At 41.5% G+C, this 18,605-nt stretch overlaps 1 protein-coding gene across 40 annotated transcripts in view; it reads left to right on the top strand.

Moving 5' to 3' along the window:
• The window catches only part of Clasp2 (cytoplasmic linker associated protein 2), a 173,905-nt gene extending 156,483 nt beyond the window's left edge, over positions 1–17,422 (top strand). For all 40 annotated transcript variants that reach the window (XM_085688948.2, XM_085688947.2, XM_085688946.2 and 37 more), the window contains 5 exons: positions 1,831–2,024; positions 4,473–4,601; positions 6,251–6,457; positions 12,261–12,377; positions 15,702–17,422. In XM_085688948.2, the coding sequence (XP_085545074.1) occupies positions 1,831–2,024; positions 4,473–4,601; positions 6,251–6,457; positions 12,261–12,377; positions 15,702–15,788 (734 nt within the window). In that variant the 3' untranslated portion in view covers positions 15,789–17,422. The remainder of the gene's footprint in view (positions 1–1,830; positions 2,025–4,472; positions 4,602–6,250; positions 6,458–12,260; positions 12,378–15,701) is intronic.
• Positions 17,423–18,605: the final 1,183 nt, after the last annotated feature.

The raw sequence follows: 18,605 nt of genomic DNA, 5'->3' as shown, positions 1-18,605 counted from the left end.
TGCTATGAACATAGTTGAGTACATGTCCTTGTGGCACGATTGATCATCCTTTGGATATATACCCAAAAAGTGATATTACTGGGTCTTGAGGAAGGTTGTTTCCTAATTTCTGAGAAATCACCACACTGACTCCCACAGCCCCTTTATCCCACAGCCTCTCTAGCATAAGTTGTCATCAGTGTTTTTGGTCTTGGCCATTCTGACAGGTTTAAGATGGAATCTCAGAATTGTTTTAATTTGCATTTCTCTGATTACTAAGGATGCTGAGCATTTCCTTAAGTGTCTTTCAGCCATTTTAGATACCCCTGTTGAGAGTTCTCTGTTTAGGTCTGTATTCCACTTTTTTATTGAATTATTTGTTCTTTTGATGACCAATTTCTTGAGTTCTTTGTTTATTTTGAAGATCTTTCTGATGTGGGGTTAATGAAGATCTTTCCCCTTTCTGTAGTCTGTCGTTTTGTTGATCGTATCCTTTGCTTTACGGAAGCTTTTCAGTTTCAGGAGGTCCCATTTATTAATTGTTTCTCTCAGTGTCTGTGCTGCTGGGGTTATATTTAGGAAGTGGTCTCCTGTGCCAATGTGTTCAAGTGTACTTCCCACTTTTCTTCTATGAGGTTTAGTGTGGCTGGCTTTATGTTGAGGTCTTTAATCCATTTGGACTTGAGTTTTGTGCATGGTGATAGATATGGATCTATTTTCATTCTTATACATATCCCGTTATGCCAGCACCATTTGTTAAATATGTGCTCTTTTTTCCATTTGATATTTTTTGCTTCTTTGTAAAAAATCAGGTGTTTGAAGGTGTGTGGGTTAATATCCAGGTCTTCAATTTGGTTCCATTGGTCCTCCTGTCTGTTTTTATGCCAATACCACTCTGTTTTCAGTACTGTAGCGCTGTAGTAGAGTTTGAAGTTAGGGATTATGATACCTCTAGAAATTCTTTTATTGTACAGGATTGTTTTGGCTATTCTGGGTTTTTTTGCTTTTCCATATGAAGTTGAGTACCGTTCTTTCAAGGTCTGTGAAGAATTTTGCCGGGATTTTGATGGGCATTGCATTGAATCTGTAGATTGCTTTTGGTAAGATTGCCTTTTTACTATGTTAATTCTGCCTACCCAAGAGCATAGGAGATCTTTCCATTTTCTGGTGTCTTCTTCAATTTCTTTCTTCAAAGATTTAACATTCTTGTCATACAAGTCTTCTATTTGTTTGCTTAGAGTTACTCTAAGATATTTTATGCTTTTTGTGGCTATTGTGAAGGATGATGTTTCTCTGATTTCTTTCTCAGACCATTTATCATCTGTGTATCAGAGGGCTACTGATTTTTCTTTTTGAGTTAATTTTTTATCCTGTTACAAGGGGATCTACAGGGCGGGCTTGGATAAGAATGCTACCTACAGGGGGCTGGAGAGATGGCTCAGTGGTTAAGAGCACTGCCTGTTCTTCCAAAGGTCCTGAGTTCAATTCCCAGCAACCACATGGTGGCTCACAACCATCTGTAATGAGGTCTGGTGCCCTCTTCTAGCCTGTAGGCATACACACAAACAGAATATTGTATACATAATAAATAAATATTAAAAAAAAAAAGAATGCTACCTACACTCTTGCATACCTGGGGATTCCTTACACTGTTCTCTAGTGTTTCTTGAGCTACAATTTTTAAGGCAAAGTGGTGATTCGGGGATCAAAACTGAAAATTAATGTTTATTTTTACCTCTTTTATAACCAATGTTAGTTGTGACTGTGTTTCATAATGTTCTAAAGTGATTATTTCTACACCTGCGAGTCAGCCTATAAAATTACAAAATTAATATCACTTCTTTTTGACAGATCTTTCCTTAGACCATTCTGACCTAGTTGCAGAGCTGTTGAAGGAACTGTCTAACCATAATGAACGTATAGAAGAAAGAAAATTTGCCCTCTACGAACTCATGAAGCTAACCCAGGAAGAATCTTTCAGTGTTTGGGATGAACACTTCAAAACAATATTATTGTTATTGCTTGAGACTCTTGGGGATAAAGAGGTAAGTTACAGGATATATATATAAATGACAGTCTGTACTGTCTGAGTATTTACGTATTTATTCTTACTTGACTTTGGGGGGTACAGGACTAGGAATTATACCCAGACAGGGTCTTTCCAACCCTTGCTTCTTGTTTCGCTTTCCTGTTGATCAGCTAGTACACATTGGAAATTGACAAAATGACTCTGCTCTGTTGCTGTTTTCTGCATGTAAATTTTACTCTCTTTCTTTTAACAGATTTTTGTTTAAAAAATTTTTAAGAAGTTTCCAATAGTTAAAAGGAGATTGATACACTGCTGGGTGGTTGTAGTGCACGCCTTTAATTCCTGCACTTGGGAGGTAGAGGCAGATGGATCTTTGTGAGTTCAAGGCCAGCCTGGTCTACAGAGTGAGCTCAGGACAGCTAGGGTTACATAGTGAAACACTAACTCAAGAAACAAAAAGCAACAACAACAAATAAATTATAAAAACTCTTTTCAGTTGTCAAAATTCCTTTCATAGTCAAAATGTTACTTATTTACTTATTTAAAAGTAATAAAGCTGGGTACTTGGAAGGATTAGGTAGAAAAATCGAGTTCATGAACAGTTTAGGCAATAACGTGAGGCCCTATTTGAAACCAAGTACCAAGAGTTGTTCGCAGGTCTTCATTGCAGAACCTGTACTTTTCTGAATTTTAGCTTAAAAAACATAGCTCTTTCTTTTTCCTCCTGTCTTTCTTTTGACTGTCGGTTAAAAGCTGTAGCATGCTTCCTCTGACCCTCTGGGCCTGAAGGTACCCTCTGCCCTGTGTGCAACCCCTGCCAGCCTCCATGCCTCACTCAAAAGTCAGGGTTTTTCTTCTCTTCTCCATGTCCCTCCTTTAAACGACTTCCAGAATTTTTAACTTCTCTGCCCTGGTTTTTTCTCACAAACTCTGATGGTCTTAAGCCTAGTGGCGCCCGAACGTGGGGCTTTCACCGCCACACACAGCACCTGGGGTCTGTTGGCGGCCCCACGGCCTTTACCCTGACTAGCCAGCTCCTAGCTTTAGTGCAAACCCTATTCGCACAGCCGCGGGAACAGTAGGCATCTACCTACAGCTTCCTTAGGCTCTCCTTAAAGCCTGCACTGAATCCCAGCTCCGTTCAATAGAATTAGGCCGGGGAACTTCTTTCCAGAGTCGCACACCTCTGACGACTAGCCCCCTCCAAACCTCCGGCGGATCGGGGAGGGGACTTCCCTGCTTCTGCAAATGCGCTGCAGCCCTACCCACCCTTGGGTCTGCGCTGCTAGTCTAAATTTAACCTCTGGATTTGAGTGTATATATTCTAGAGTTTACTTCCTGAATTGACGCCATGGAGCCAGCCACCAAGAAAACATGCTTTACTCAATTCTTTTCCAAGCGGGCGCCATCTGTAGAAGGGGCTGCGGGCAGGCCTGCTTTTCATCCCACCCAGCTCCCACACGGCTAGCTTAGCCCCGGAAATAACACACAAACTGTATTCATTTAAACATTGTCCGGCCCATTATCTCTAGAGAGTTAGTTACTGACTAACTCACATCTTGATTAACCCATTTCTAATAATCTGTGTAGCACCACGAGGTGGTGGCTTACTGGAAAAGATCATTTTTAAAAAATCTGCATAGCCAGAAGGTGGTGGCGCATGCCTTTAATCCCAGCACTCGGTGGGTTAGCATAGGCAGGCAGATTTCTGTGAGTTCAAGGTCAGCCTGGTCTGGAGAGTAGTTCCAGGACAGGCTCCAAAGCTACAGAGAAACCCTGCTGAAAAAACCAAAAACAGGCAAACAAAAAATCTACGTATGTGGCTGGAGAGGTGGCTAAGCAGTTAAGAGTGCCTAATGCGATGCTGGAGAGATGGCTTAGAGGTTATGTGCATTGCCTGCTCTTGCAGAAAGGTCCTGAGTTCAATTCCCAGCACCCACATGGTAGCTTACAACCATCTGTAATGAGATCTAGTGCCCTCTTCTGGCCTGCGGGCATACATGATAAATAAATATTTTTTTTTAAGTGCTTAATGCTCTGGTGTAGTCCCTATGTTGAATGCTAGACTCCCAATGTTAGGTAGTTCACAGCCACCTGTAACTCCAGCTTCAGGACATCCCCTGCTTCTGGCCTCTGAAGGCACCTACACTCATATGCACATAACTAAAAATAAAATGTGGATGTAGTAGCAAATGCCTGTAATCTCTACATTCTGGAGGTGAAAGCAGCAGAATTACAACTGTCAGGTCAGCCTAGGCTACATTGCAACTTTGAGCCCCCGCCTGTCTCCAGATACAACAAAAGTGAGAGTGACTAAAGACTTTGTAGCTAAGAATGATTTATTATGTATTGAATTATTTATGCAGTGTCTCTCCTCCCAATCTTAAAGAGCTTATAGAAATTGAAAATTTGGAAAGAATTTGTGCCATCCAAATATTAAAACCATTTAAATGTTTCTTCTTAGCCTACAATCAGGGCTTTGGCATTAAAAGTTTTAAAAGAAATCTTAAGGCATCAACCCGCAAGATTCAAAAACTATGCAGAACTGACTGTCATGAAAACGTTGGAAGCCCATAAAGATCCTCATAAAGAGGTGAGTTGAATTACTGTTGTGTTATGATTGTCTCTTGTACCTGTAAGCACTTCCTGATAAGTCTCTGGTTTTATTTATTGTGTATGTGTGCATGTTGTATGTGTGTGAGCATTTGGTCAGTTCTATCTTTCCACCTTTATGTGTCTTCTGGAAATTATACTCCAGTTGCCAGGTGTATATGGCAGGCACCTCTATCCACACTTAGTCTTATACTGTACCTTGGATTTGCCTGAAACTCACTATGTAACCTAACTGACCTCAAACTCTAAACACCTCCTTGCCTCAATCTTCTAAGTGCTGGGATTGCAGGTGTGAGCTAACATTTCCAGCAACAGTGCCCTTAATCATTTCCTTCACAAATACTTGATTTTTGATATAATGCATGATTAAGATGTAAGCATAGTGCTGCACATAAATCAGTTAGTACAGTATTTAATGCAAAAGGGTGAGAACCTGAGTTCAATCCTCAAACCTATGGTGAAAAAAGCTGACTATGCTGGTGTGAGTCTAATTCCAGGACAGGCTGATGGAGACAAGCATATCACCAGGGCGTGCTGAATTGGCAAATCTCGTGGTAATGAGAGACCCTTTCTGCAGAAATAACTTGCAGGATGGCAAGATAAAGGGTCTTGCTGCCAAGGCTTTTAGTTTGACTCACATGGTGGAAGGAAAAAGCAACTCCTCCAAGTTATCCTCTGGCTTCCATATATACCCAGGCATTCATGCATGCATACATAACACACAGAGAGAACTATATAATTTAAAATTCTATTTTGGAATATGTTGGGTGGCTTCTAAGGAATAACACCCAGTTCTGGCCTTCACACACACAAACATGTCATAAGACCATTCCCATAAAATAGGTCTTCGGGGAGTCATCTAATTTTACTTTCTCCATTTTGCTCTTCGTTTTCTAATTAGAGTTCACTAGCCTTTTATTCCACTTAGCAATAAGAATTTGCTGTTTATACAACAAGTGAAGATAACAAATTGATGTTTTTAAGTGTGTATCGCTTACAGGAGCTGTGTCTCTGTTACAGGTTTATTCAGTAAAAGCCTTTTTAAAGATCTGTTTATTTATTATGTACACAGTGTTCTGCCTGCCTGTGTGCACACGATCTCATTACAGATGACTGTGAACCACCAGGTGGTGCTGGGAACTGAACTCAGGACCTCTGGAAGAGCAGCCAGTGCTCCTCACCTCTGAGCCATCTTGTCAGCCCCTGCAAACAGCCTTCTTAAGAGTCATGTAAACCTCTTTCCTTACTTCATGTTCATGATATTCTTTCTCCCTACAAATCACAGTGGGCTCAGTTCATCGTTAGGACCCTACATTCAAGGAATGCTTGTACCGCTTACATACTCATGACATGAAATAAAGTAAAATAAATAAATGCTTAAAGTCATGAAACACTTCTGCCAACAGTAAAGAACTGGGAAGAAGGAGAATGATAAAGTGGAGTCCTGTGTCAGCAGCTCCTGGTAGTTGCTAGTCTGTTCTTTACCTCACTTTTTGTATTCATATTTACCTCAATATTTTCAATACAAATCCAAGATATCAAGCCTAATTAAGTGCTTGATGGAATTCGTACTTAGGGTTTATAGTTTTGTCCTCCTCCCCCCATGTCTGACTTTCCCTTTTGTTTCAGGTGGTGAGGTCTGCTGAGGAAGCTGCCTCCGTCTTGGCTACTTCAATTAGTCCAGAGCAGTGCATCAAAGTGCTTTGTCCAATCATACAAACTGCTGACTACCCAATTAATCTGGCTGCAATCAAAATGCAAACAAAAGTGATAGAGAGAGTATCCAAGGAAACTCTTAACATGCTCTTACCAGAGATCATGCCAGGTCTAATCCAGGTAAACTGCAAAGCTTGGAAGAGTACACCAGGACGCATGTGTGTTTTGGTTATTTTACACTGTTTTCAAGCAACACTAGTGGCACAGTCTATACTGCCATGGTCAAGACAAAAATTTGTGTTGTGGATATTGGTGGGTGGGTTTAGATATCATCATCCATGCCCCAGCAATGCTTAAGCGTGCATGGGCAGCCCATTTATGGTGGTTCTCCAGTTATTCCTATCCTGGGCAGTTCTAGATGCTTGCATTATTATAATACCCAAGAAAACTGAAAAGGCAGCCATAGAATAGGAGAAAAGTTTTGCAAGTTAGTATCTGAGAACAGCCAGAATATATGTAAAAACAGACTCTTTCTTAATGACAACAAATGTTTTTATAGGCCAAGGACTTGTATAGGCATTTCACTAAGCAAGATACACAAGTAAAATTAGCCAGTGAACAAGTGGGAAAGGCGCTGATGGAAACATACGTCCAAAACACAATGAGGGGGAGGGTCTGGAGCAGTGGCTCAGTGGTTACCATGCACTGCTCTTCCCCCACTCTTGAGAATGTTTTTGTCGTTTTATGTATCTAGGTATTTTGCCTGCATGTACGTTTGTGGGGGGTTTGTTTATTTGTTTGTTTGTTTTGTTTTGTTTTTTTTTGGTTTTTTGAGACAGAGTTTCTCTGTAGCTTTGGAGCCTGTCCTGGAATTAGCTCTTGTAGACCAGGCTGGTCTCGAACTCACAGAGATCCGCCTGCCTCTGCCTCCTGAGTACTGGGATTAAAGGCGTGTGCCACCACCGCCCGGCTGCCTGTACATTTGTATACCACATATGCATGCTGATATTTGTAGAAGTCAGAAGACAGCATCTAGACCCAGATGGTTCTGAACTTCCATGTGAGTGCCGAAAATTGAACCCAGGTTTTCTGGAAGTATAGCCAGTGCTCTAGACCACTAAACCAATCTCTCTGTCCTCTCTTCAAGAGGACCCAAATTCAGTTCCCAGCACCTACATCAGAATGGCTCACAACCACTTGTAACTCCAGCTGCAAGAGGATCCAGTACCTTCTGCTGGCTCAGCAGGAACTGCATTCATGTGCACAAAGTCCCACTTAGATTAATCACAGATATCCATATAATTAAAATTAAAAAGTAAATTAAAAACACAAAAACACAATGGAAGGCTGGTAAAATGACTCAGCAAGTCAAGACATAAGCCAGAGGACCTGAGTTCCATCCTCAGGCCCCATTTCAAGTGGAAGGAGAGATCCAGTTCTGCAGAGTTGTCCTCTGGCCTCCACATGCATGCTCTGGCATGTTGTCCACATGTGTGCTCTGGCTTTTGTGCCGTCACATACATACATGCCCACCCACAGTAATAAATGAGCATTTTTAAAGTCATAGTAGATACTACCTCACACAGAGAGAGATGGCTGCAGCCAAGTTAATAGGAAGCAGCTGGTTTAGTGACGTATAGAAATTAGACTCTGGCATATTGCCAACACAAATGCCAGTTGGTGTGCTGTTGTAGGAAACTGTTTAATAGCTGGGCAGTGGTGGTGCACGCCTTTAATGCCAGCACTCGGGAGGCAGGGGCAGGCGGATCTCTGTGAGTTCCAGGACAGGCTCCAAAGCTACAGAGAAACCCTGTCTCAAAGAAACTGAAAAAAGAACAAAAACTGATGATTCCTCAAAAAGTTAATGTAGGTCTGGAAATTTAGTTCAGTGGTAAAGCAGTTATCTAGCATGAACAGGTCTATGTGTTTGATCCCCTGCACCAGCCCAAATGTTTTACTTTATTTTAATTTTTATTGCATGTCAGGTAAACATATAGAGGTCAGAAATGAGCTTGAAAGAATCAACTCTCCTTTCACCACTTGGGTCTTAGGAATAGAACTCAGGTTGTTAGCCTTAGCAGCAGGTGCCTTTACCCACTGATCCATCTCCTCCCTGAACTGTTTTGTTTTTTGAGTTAGTGTAAAATTATAGCCCTGCTGTTTCACCTGTGTGAGAGAAAGGTGCAGCGACACCATGAACAGTCACTGATGAGTGAGTGCACATCAAGTCTACCATACGATAGAACTACACCTCATGGGAGCAAGGAGATGCTGGCTGGTGCATGCCGCAGCATGATTGCCGCTGGAGGAGACCAGACACAGAGCCTTCCTGCCCTGCTCTTCCATCTGCACAAATGTGCAAATGCAGTAGATGAACAGTCCCAGAGACAGCAACTAGAGAACTTTTTTTGCCAGGGACTGTGGGCCTTGTTTGTTTGTTTGTTTGTTTGTTTGTTAATGTGTATGGATGTTATGGTTGCATGTATATATGTGCACCACATGGGTACAGTGTTCCCAGAGGCCAGAGAGAGTGTCGAATCTCCTAGAATCAAAATCATAGACAGTGGAAAGCCACTATGCTGGTGCGGGGAATCGAACCCAAATCCTTTGGGAGAGCAGCTATTGCTCTTAATCGCTAAGCCACCTCTGCAGTGGATCAGGAGTTCAAGGCCTCAGTTACTTAGTAAGTTTGAGGCCAGCCTGGTCTACAGAGCGAGTATCAGGGCAGCCAGGGCTACACAGAGAAACCCTGTCTCAAGGGGAAAAAAAAACCAAAAGCATAAACTAGCCTCGGCTATATAAACTGTCTCAAAAATAAAACATAATGCGCATGATGGCTGTGCATTAATCCTGGTAGATGGGTGAGTCTCTGTGAGGCCAGCCTGTTCTACATAGTGCTAGGGCAGTCAGAGCTGTAGGTGAAATCCTATCTCTTTAAAAAAAAAAAAAAAAGACAGAGTTTTTGGGGTGGTGGTAGTGGCAGAATATGCCTTTAATCCCAGTACTCAGGAGGCAGAGGCAAGTGGATCTGTGTTTGAGGCCAGTCTGATCTATAGTGTGAGTTCTAGGACAGTGGGGGCTACATAGAGAAACTCTGTCTCAAAAACAAATAATAATAATAATAATAATAATAATAACAGAGCAAAAGGACTCACAGCCTTCTGAAACTCCAGCTCCAAGGAATCTGGCACCTCTAGCCTCCACACCACCACCACCCCTCACACACCATACAAGATTAAAAGTAAAATAATAAATCTTTAAAAAACGAGAAAAGGGGAAAAGCCCAGGGAAATGGATAGAGGAACCAAATATAGTGGTACTTATCTATAATCCCAATACTTAGGGAGGGTATCTTGACTTCAAGGTCAGTATAGGCATTCTAATAAAACCCTGTCTCAACAAAACAGAAATGGAAATGTACGGCTGGCACAATGGGCCAGCAGTTAACAGCACTAGCAAGAGGACCTGGGTCTGATGCCCATCACTCACAACCATCTCTAACACCAATTCCAGGGGATTCTGTGCCCTCTCTAGCTTCCACAGGTCACATATGAATGCGGTTTATTCATACATGCAGACAAAATACCCATACACATAAGAGTAAAAATTATTTTTGTATGAAGAGGGGAAACGGACAGTGATGTATTGTTTAGAACAGTGGTCACAAACATGCTAGGTTCTGTTTTATGTAACTTGTAAATGTTGCTTTTTAAGTCAGGTGTTGGTGATGTACACCTTTAATCCCAGCACTCAGGAGACAGAGGCAAACAGAACTTTTTGAGTTCAAATCCAGCCAGACCTGTTACACAGAGAAATTCTGTCTTAGAAAGCCTTAAAAATAAAAATAAAAAAGTTATCTTTTATGCATAATGTGTACAGATGTGACAAGTTAGGTCTATTAGGGTAAGGCAGACCTGGAATAAATATTTCAGTGCTCCCTAACCACTGTCATAAATGCTTGTAAATGGGAGAGGCAGAGGGGATTATGCACAGCACAGACAGGCAGTGGAGACAACAATGTGAATTGGAGACAGATTGGCATGCCGAGGCTTTACAACAAGGGGATTTGAGGTCTAAGGTTTGTGGTAATGGTTACACAGCAGCAGGAAGCTAATACAAACCAGATTAAGCTGGTCTCAGAGATCGACCCCGGAGTACAGCTCTGATGTCATACCTCTTAAGCTCCTTCACAGGTTTCCACAGCCAGAATGAACCCATTTCTCATGTAACTCCCCAGCTGATCCCTCCCACCTTGTCTTCCTACTTAATGTGTTTTTGTTTTGATTTTGGAAACAGGATCTTACTTTATATCTCTGGTTGACCTAGAACTTGCTGTGTATATCAGTGGGCCAAGAACTCACAGAAATGTGCCTGCTTCAGCCTCCCAGGTCCTGGGATAAAAGTCATACACCACCACATCAGCCCAATTTTGTGTTCTCCTTTAGTGAAGGAATTTATTCATATATAGAAAGTGCTAGGTTGTTTATGAAATCATGTACTTCTTTCTGTCTGGTATATTCAGCCTTCATTCCTGTTCTTATTTTTTGAGATTTTATTTATTTTTGTTTTATGTACTAGATGTTTGCCTGTATTAATTATGTCTGTGCACCATGCATGCAGTTCCTGCAGAGCCCTAAAGAGGGCATTGAATTCTCTGGAACTGGAGTTACGAATAACTGTGCACTACCATGTGGTTGGTCCTTTGCCAGTGCTCTTAACCACTGAGCCATCTCTCCAGTGCCTTGTCCTTATTTTTTGAGATTGAATTTTATGGTAGTCCAGTTTGACCTTGAACTTGCTATATAGCACAGGGTGACCTTAAACTTGTGTTCTTGCTGCCTTTGCCTCCCCTCCTGAGTGCTGAGATTAAAGTGCCACCAAACCTGTTTTTTACAGTGCTGGGAATCAAACCCAAGACGTGTGTGACCTAGACAAACACACTACCAACTGAGCTCCATCTCTGCCCCCACACCACTCCACTCCATTCATTGTCCCAACTAGCTTCATCCTCCTTTAGTCTTTCATTTGATTGCTTTACGAAGTATTTTCTGGGTATTGTTTCCTGCCTGTGGCATTCAGTAACTCTTCTGGAAAGGTCAGTTATCTCTCACTGGACACTAAGCATTGTTAACCTGACCTATGCTGGTCACATAGTAAGCTCTTCAGTATTTGGATGTCAAATATAGTAGTATCTGAGTGTTTCTTGTAGTTGTAAAAGTCAGTAGAGGAGAGCTGGCAGGAAGAATTAAACTTAGAAACAAGTAATGAAATCAGGATTGTGCTAACTGGGTAAAAAGTGTATAATTCTATAAAGATGGTAAAACTGAATAGTTACATCTTTTAATATTAATTTCTTTCAGAAGGATATTGTCTAATATTGCTGCTTTGCAGCCATTGTAGAAAGATCATATGATTTAGCAGAATGACTTTTCACTCGGTAAATACTGATGTAATTGGTTTAGTATGTAAGAATAGGGTTCTGTGTTCATATACTGAGATCATTGATTTTGTACGTAAGAATAGGGTTTCTGTGGACTATGGGAGAGAATAAAAGGTGCATTCACACATAAGAGAAGTGCTTTATCTAGACTGGGTTTATTGGAGAAGGTTACTTAAAGAGGGAGATGTGTGTGAACCCTTCTAGGCCTGGGCTATAGGAAGGCCTTGACTGCCAAATCACAGCATCTGGTTGTGAGGACATCTTCACTGCCTCAGAGCTACCTGTCGAAGGAGGCTCTCTGGAAGTGTTTGCTGCAAAGTGCATTGGGAAAGGGGCAGGTGCAGACCAGCCGCTTTTAAAGAAAGATGTGGTAAGAACATTGACAGATGGTGGAGTGTGGGGTGGGGTAGAGAGGAAAGCTGTCTCGTTCCGGCCTACAGGATGAAAGTTGGCTCAGGTGAGAGTTCAGGTTAGAGCTCTCTTCTGTCCTTGAAGGTGGCCTTCTTAAACTGTCAGAGATCCCAACATGACCTCTCTTTCTAGGGTTATGATAATTCAGAAAGCAGCGTCCGGAAAGCTTGTGTCTTCTGCCTGGTAGCTGTTCATGCGGTCATTGGTGATGAATTAAAGCCACATCTCAGTCAACTCACTGGCAGTAAAGTAAGTAGCACCGAAGCTCTCGGGTAGCAGCCATGACACATTCTGAAAACTTAGTTCTCTGTGTGGTAGATGACGGACTTGCTGCTCGGCTTTTAGTAAATAGTTCTCTGAGCTTTCACTTTGACTCTATTCCTCCAGCTGCCTTTTAACTCCTTTTTGCTCCTAAGGTCTGTGCTGCAGTCACTAACAGCACAGAGATGGAATGGTCAGCAGGCTGCTGTGAAGCTGATACCTGGAGTTCCTGTTTATTTGGAACAGCTGACAGACTCCCACCCTAACATCCTAACCCTTCCCTAAGGGAGGACTAAATGTTTAGTGTTTTTGGCTTATTTTTACTCTTTGACTCTTTGGAGGCCCACTGCCCAGCTCCCAAATAAATACACGGAGACTTATTCTTACTTATGAATGCACTTTGTAAGCTATTTCTATCTTGCCTACCTTTTGGCCTCTGGGCTTTTACCTTTCTATATACCTTTCTTTGCTTCTTACCCTGTCTTGCTGTGTAGCTGGGTGACTGGCTCCTGGCACATCCTCCTCACTCTTTTCTCTGTTTTCTCTTCTTTCTCTCTCTCTCTCTCTCTCTCTTTTTCTCTTTCTTTTAGATTTCTGCTCCTATTTATTCTTTCTGCATGCCATCCCCACTATCCTTTCTCCTGCCTAGCTCTTGGTCATTCAGCTCTTTATTAGACCAATCAGGTGTTTTAGGCAGGCAAAGTAACACAGCTTCACAGAGTCAAACAAATACAACATAAAAGAATGAACACATCTTTGCATCGTTAATCAAATGTTCCACAGCATAAACAAATGTACCACATCTTCAACTAGTATTCCACTACATCTTAGTTAAGAACAGCTTGTTGGCGGGTGGTGGCACACAACTTTGATCCCAGCACTCGGGAGTCAGAGGCAGGCAGGTCTCTTGTGTGTTCGAATCCAACCTGGTCTATAGGGTGAGTTCCAGGACAGCCAGGGCTATTACACAAAGAAGCCCTGTCTCACACACAAAAAAAATAGATTATTGTAAATATTCACAAATTACTTTATATTTTCCAAAATGTGGAACACTTGAAGTTTTTTAAAGATTCCCTTGAAAATTTGATTAAGACACCCTTCACACCTGTGAACCTAGCGCCCAGAGGCTAAACAAGAATCAGTTGCTTTATTCTTTTTTTTTTTTTGTCTGTCTTTAAGTTTCTTAATTTTTTGTTTGTTTTCTGAGACAAAGTCTAGCAGGCCTGGAACTCAGAGATCCACATGCCTCTGCCTCCAAGTGCTGGGATCAAAGGTGTGCGCCACCACACCTAATGTGTTTCTCATCTTTTTCTGGTGCCACTGCTGCACCTACAGGCGATGTGCCTGACACTGTGAGAAAGAAAGAGGAGTGCCTGTGAAAGGGACACTCAGGGTTTTGAAGCTAGTTGGTCAGTAGCTGTACAATGGCACCTGCCGAAGGGCTTCCAGCCACGGCTGCTACTGTCTTCTGCCAGGTCTTTAACTTATCTACTCTGTAGGAGGGCTGGCTCACGGCCACCTGCCCTGCACAGCTTTCTCTGTCCTGCTAAGAACTTTACTGTTTTTAAACCTGCTACCATACCCACCACCTTGGGGACTGCTGGAGTGCCCTCCACCAACACTGCTCCAGTCATGGTCCTTAGTTTAATGGCTGCTGGCCATTATATTTCCAAGACTCATTAGAGTCACCGTCACCATAATTGCAGCAACCAGAACTTCATGGTCATCACCATCGTGGTTTTCATATTGCTGTCCATCACTCCCATAGCCTCCTCGGTTCCTGTATCCAGTACCACTGATGTGGTCACCATTACCTCTCGAATAGCACCCATGCTGCCGCCTCCATCACTGTAGCTTCCTGTCCACTGAAATTTCCACCATGGCTAAAATTACCTGTTACCTCCAAAGTGTCCTCTACATCCCCTGAGTACCCAGATCCACCCACAGGACCTCTCTGTGATCCAGCAGACCACCTCTCACATTGGAAGGCCTTTACACTCACAGTTTGTACCCATTAGTATTTTTGAGCATAATTTTTACCAACTATCTCATGATCATAATTCAGAAGAGCAAATTCTCTCCCTTTTCTATTCTGTCCTAGCTTTATGGTTCAATCATGCCATACTTTTTCAAGGTGTGCCTCCCCCCAGTTATTTTCTGCATCTGTCACACCACCCACATTTTCTAAACTGATAAGGGACACTAGGCTTTAAAATCTTTTCTTTGGTTCCACTATCAACCTTGTGTAATTGAGTACACACTGCTGTCTCTACTTCTTAACACAAGACTAAGTCACCAAAAGGAGGGGGGCCTGGAACGTTTTGTTTGGGAGTCTCTCATTACCATCTGATCTGTCAAGATGTTTTCTTAAACTATTGTCTGCAGTTCTGAAGCTTAGGACACCAGTAAACAGTGTTTGCAGCTGCCCTGCTTCCTGTGAATCTTGACCTTCCATTTCAAGTTCTGAGAATTGCTACTTGGAGGCCAGGCTAGGGTACATAGCAAATTCCAGGCCAGGCTAAACTATAGCTCAAGACTGTTTCCAAAAGCAGACAGGCAGACAATCAAATACTGGACTCCTCTTCTCTCCAGCTTTGTTCTTTTGTCTTGTTCTGGTTTGGGGATGAGCAAGAAGACTGAATTTTCTGTGTTAAGTTCTGCTGTGCAAGCTGGCCCTGGGTTTGCATCAGATCTTCTGTCACTGCCCCTGAGTGCTGAGGTTGCAGGTGTGGGCTACCACTCCTCTAGCTCCTCCTGTGGCTTTACGGTAATCCAGATTAACATGCAACTTTGACTTGGTATCTTAAACTAGAACTTTCTAGTTCATCCTTAAGACTTAATCAGTTATATAAAGGTTATTCGTCTTACTGGATTAATACTACCGGAGCTTTGAAACTTGTTCTTATCTACAGGATGAGAATTAACTATTAACAGTTGAATTATAGCTGAGTGTAGCCAACTGGAGGCATTTACCTTCATTCAGAGTTTTCCCAACCCCAACAATTGTCATTACTGTGAACAAATTTATATTTTAAGTTGCAAAATAGCAAAGTAAAAATAGACATAAGGGGTAAGACATGTGACTCAGTTGTAAAGAGCTTGCCTAACATGCTCAAAGCCCTGGGCTCAGACCCCAGCACCACATAAACTGATCATGATGAAAACAAGAGGGACAGCATGACTGTGGGAGACCCTATCTCTAAACACACCTGTCTTTCAGATCTCATCTGTGTATATATGTGATTTCTTAGTGAGCGTATTATTATAATTAGAGCAGTTTGATCAAACGGTGCATGTGGCTTTGATCCACAGATGAAGCTGCTGAACCTTTACATCAAACGTGCACAGACGGGCTCTGCAGGAGCTGACCCTACTACTGATGTGTCTGGACAAAGTTAGTGCTGCAGGTGGAGCCTCCCAGGTCTCTGAAAAGGCAACTGCCCGCCCTCCTCAAGGAAAGGAAACTCTCAAGTACAGCTTTGGGGACTAAGCTACCCTTTCCCAGTTCTAGCTTTTTGTTTTGTTCCGTTTTGTATTTTCTGTAACAGAGGGTGTCCTCAGTCTGCATGTGACTTTATGATAGTTATTCCAAATTCAGGAAGAGCAGTATTAACATCAGTTGATCAGTACAAAGTAATTTTTTAATCTAATTCACCATTTCACATGTTTGTACTTCTTTGTCTTCCCATTAACCTTTGCCAGTGTTATGATTGTATAAATTTTTTTAAATACTGGTTAAACAGGAATGCTTCAGGCTTTAAAAGTTTAACAGTCTAAACTTTTAATTTTGCCTTTGTTCAACTGCAGAATATTTTTATTGCTACTTTGAGTTTTGTTCCGTATCATGTCCTATGCTAGAAATATTGACAATGATGTGAGACAAAGCAGGGCTACTTGGAACTCCAGCCAGACTCCGTTGATGTGGCGGTGGTACGTGTCATTAGCTGCGACTTCTTTGGGATGACCTCAAAGAGAAATATCATAGAATCAGCCAGTTCTGTAAGACTGATGGTGTCTTTGGTTCTTGATCTTGCCACCTTTGTTCAAAGCCCCTTCTCTGACCCCGTAAGAAAGCTGCACCAAATCACCTGCCTGGGTTTCCATGGGAATTATTAAAATGGAAGGTTTTGTTGCAGAACTTTTTGGTTTATCTTTGTTGTGAATGATGCTTTTTGTTGTATTTATTAATATCAAATTCACTTATGAATAGACTTGATAATGGAAACAGATGAGAAAAATCAAGTGCATGTGTGTCTTTGACTGTCTTCTGTTTCTTAGTTGATAAACTAATTATTGCCATGGGAGTCAACTAGCACCTTTTTGTTGAATGATGGAACCTGGTTTCCTTTGACCATGAACTTGTCCTATGAAGACACTGATCCTGATGAGAGAGAAGATGGTGCCGAGGCTCTTGTACAATGGGCTCACACTTTCTACCTCCTCAGGGCTGACACTTTAACTGACTCGCTGCCTGTAGTGTCTTGGAAAACTACTTTAAGGTGATGTTTTGTTACCTTCCAACATTTTTTTTTAAATCACTTCTGCTAAAGCTATTATTTTTATGTGCAGCCAGCTTTTAAATATTACCAGTTTGGGTAAAAGACCAAATTAGGTAATTTGGAACCAGGATACTATTGATTTCTCATCTTGACCTTTTGTTTTGTTTTGTTTTGTTTTTTGTTTTTTTCTAATCCTCACATAAGGTGAATTTGACTGGAAAGCAAATGACTGTTAGGGAAGCAGTTTGCTATTGTTACAGAGTTATCTATACTTTGTTCAGATGAAAAAAAATTGTAGAAATGTATGTAAAGAACTTAAGCCAAGAGAACTGGACGGACGATTGGTTGTAGACTTTTCCCTTCCTTTGTTTTTGTTCTGTTCTAGCAGCAAGGAAAAGATATTGCTCCATATTCTCCCCTACCTGTAACAGTTTTGTTTTCTGCTGTTAATGACATTGTGTATTTATAGTTCTATGCTTACTGTTGTGCATATACTGGCAATAAAACTGTACATAACATTACTTGAAAACCTTACCAGTGAAGCTCAGCTGTTTCTGTCTCACTGTAGCAATAGGTGTGGGTTTGTCTATAAACATGAAAGGTCTTGGACCAGTTATGTTCTCATGAATTTTATATGTGCATTTGAGTTGCAAAGATCAGGAACAACCACCACAACCCAATATATGTAAGTACATGTGTGTCTTATAGCTCAAACATTGAACTCTGCTTAGTAATATTTTGTATTCGGAGGCTTTTAGTGTATTTCATAATCATTTTGAATTAGTATATTGATTTAATTTTGACCTCTGCTTTAAAATATTATTTTACTTACTGTTAACAACTGAATAGATCAATTTAAAATTAATAATAGCATTGAAAAATTAGATCTAGCCCCTGTGTCTGACAGATAATCATACAAAGCTACTGTTTAAATGTCTTCAGCTGAAGAAATGGCTCACAGCTGAGAGTGCTTGCTCTTTGAGTAGGGTTCTCTGATAGAATGAATCTCTCCCTGTATATATAGAAAGGAGATTTATTAGGTCCAGCTAATCCAACAGTGGCTGCCTATGAATGGAAAATCCCAAGAATCCAGTACTTGCTCAGTCTACAGACTGGACATCTCAGCTGATCTTCAATATATGCTGGAATCCTGAAGAAGTAGGCTCTAAGGCCAGTGAAGTATGGGGATTGCTAATGAGGCAAAGCAGGCAGGCGAAGAGCAAAATCTTTCTTCTGCGTTCTTATATAGACGTCCAGAGAAGGCGTGACCCAGGTTAGAGGCAGGATTTCCCACCTTAGAATGTCTTCACTTAGACTTAGAAATACTAGTAAAGAATATAAGGACGCAAAAATAATGAGACAGAAAAACAGAGAATAGTACTGGGAGGGAGTGAATACTGAAATTGCCCGCATTTAATTTCCAATTACTTAAAATAATCCCGATCCCAAAAGGTAGGAGTAAGATAAAAAAAAAACTTTATTAACATGATACAAGGAAAGGAATGAACAGACCAGTTGAGGGTCATGGGCTACATCCATAGTTAAACATTTTGTTGCTAGAACTAAACAAGTCAGGCTCACGCCCTAGACAAAAACATTCTGTAGGCAAACCACTCCCCGGGTGAAATCCAATGTTATCTTCCTAAAGGAGCTGGAACCTTAGTTGGATACTTAGACTTTTGTTTGAGGTAGAAACATACCTACTTCTCTATCCCTG

Source organism: Myodes glareolus, chromosome 4, assembly GCF_982192425.1.
Source record: "Myodes glareolus chromosome 4, mMyoGla1.1, whole genome shotgun sequence".
Lineage (NCBI taxonomy): Eukaryota > Metazoa > Chordata > Mammalia > Rodentia > Cricetidae > Myodes > Myodes glareolus.
This window is presented reverse-complemented; position numbering and strand designations above follow the sequence as displayed.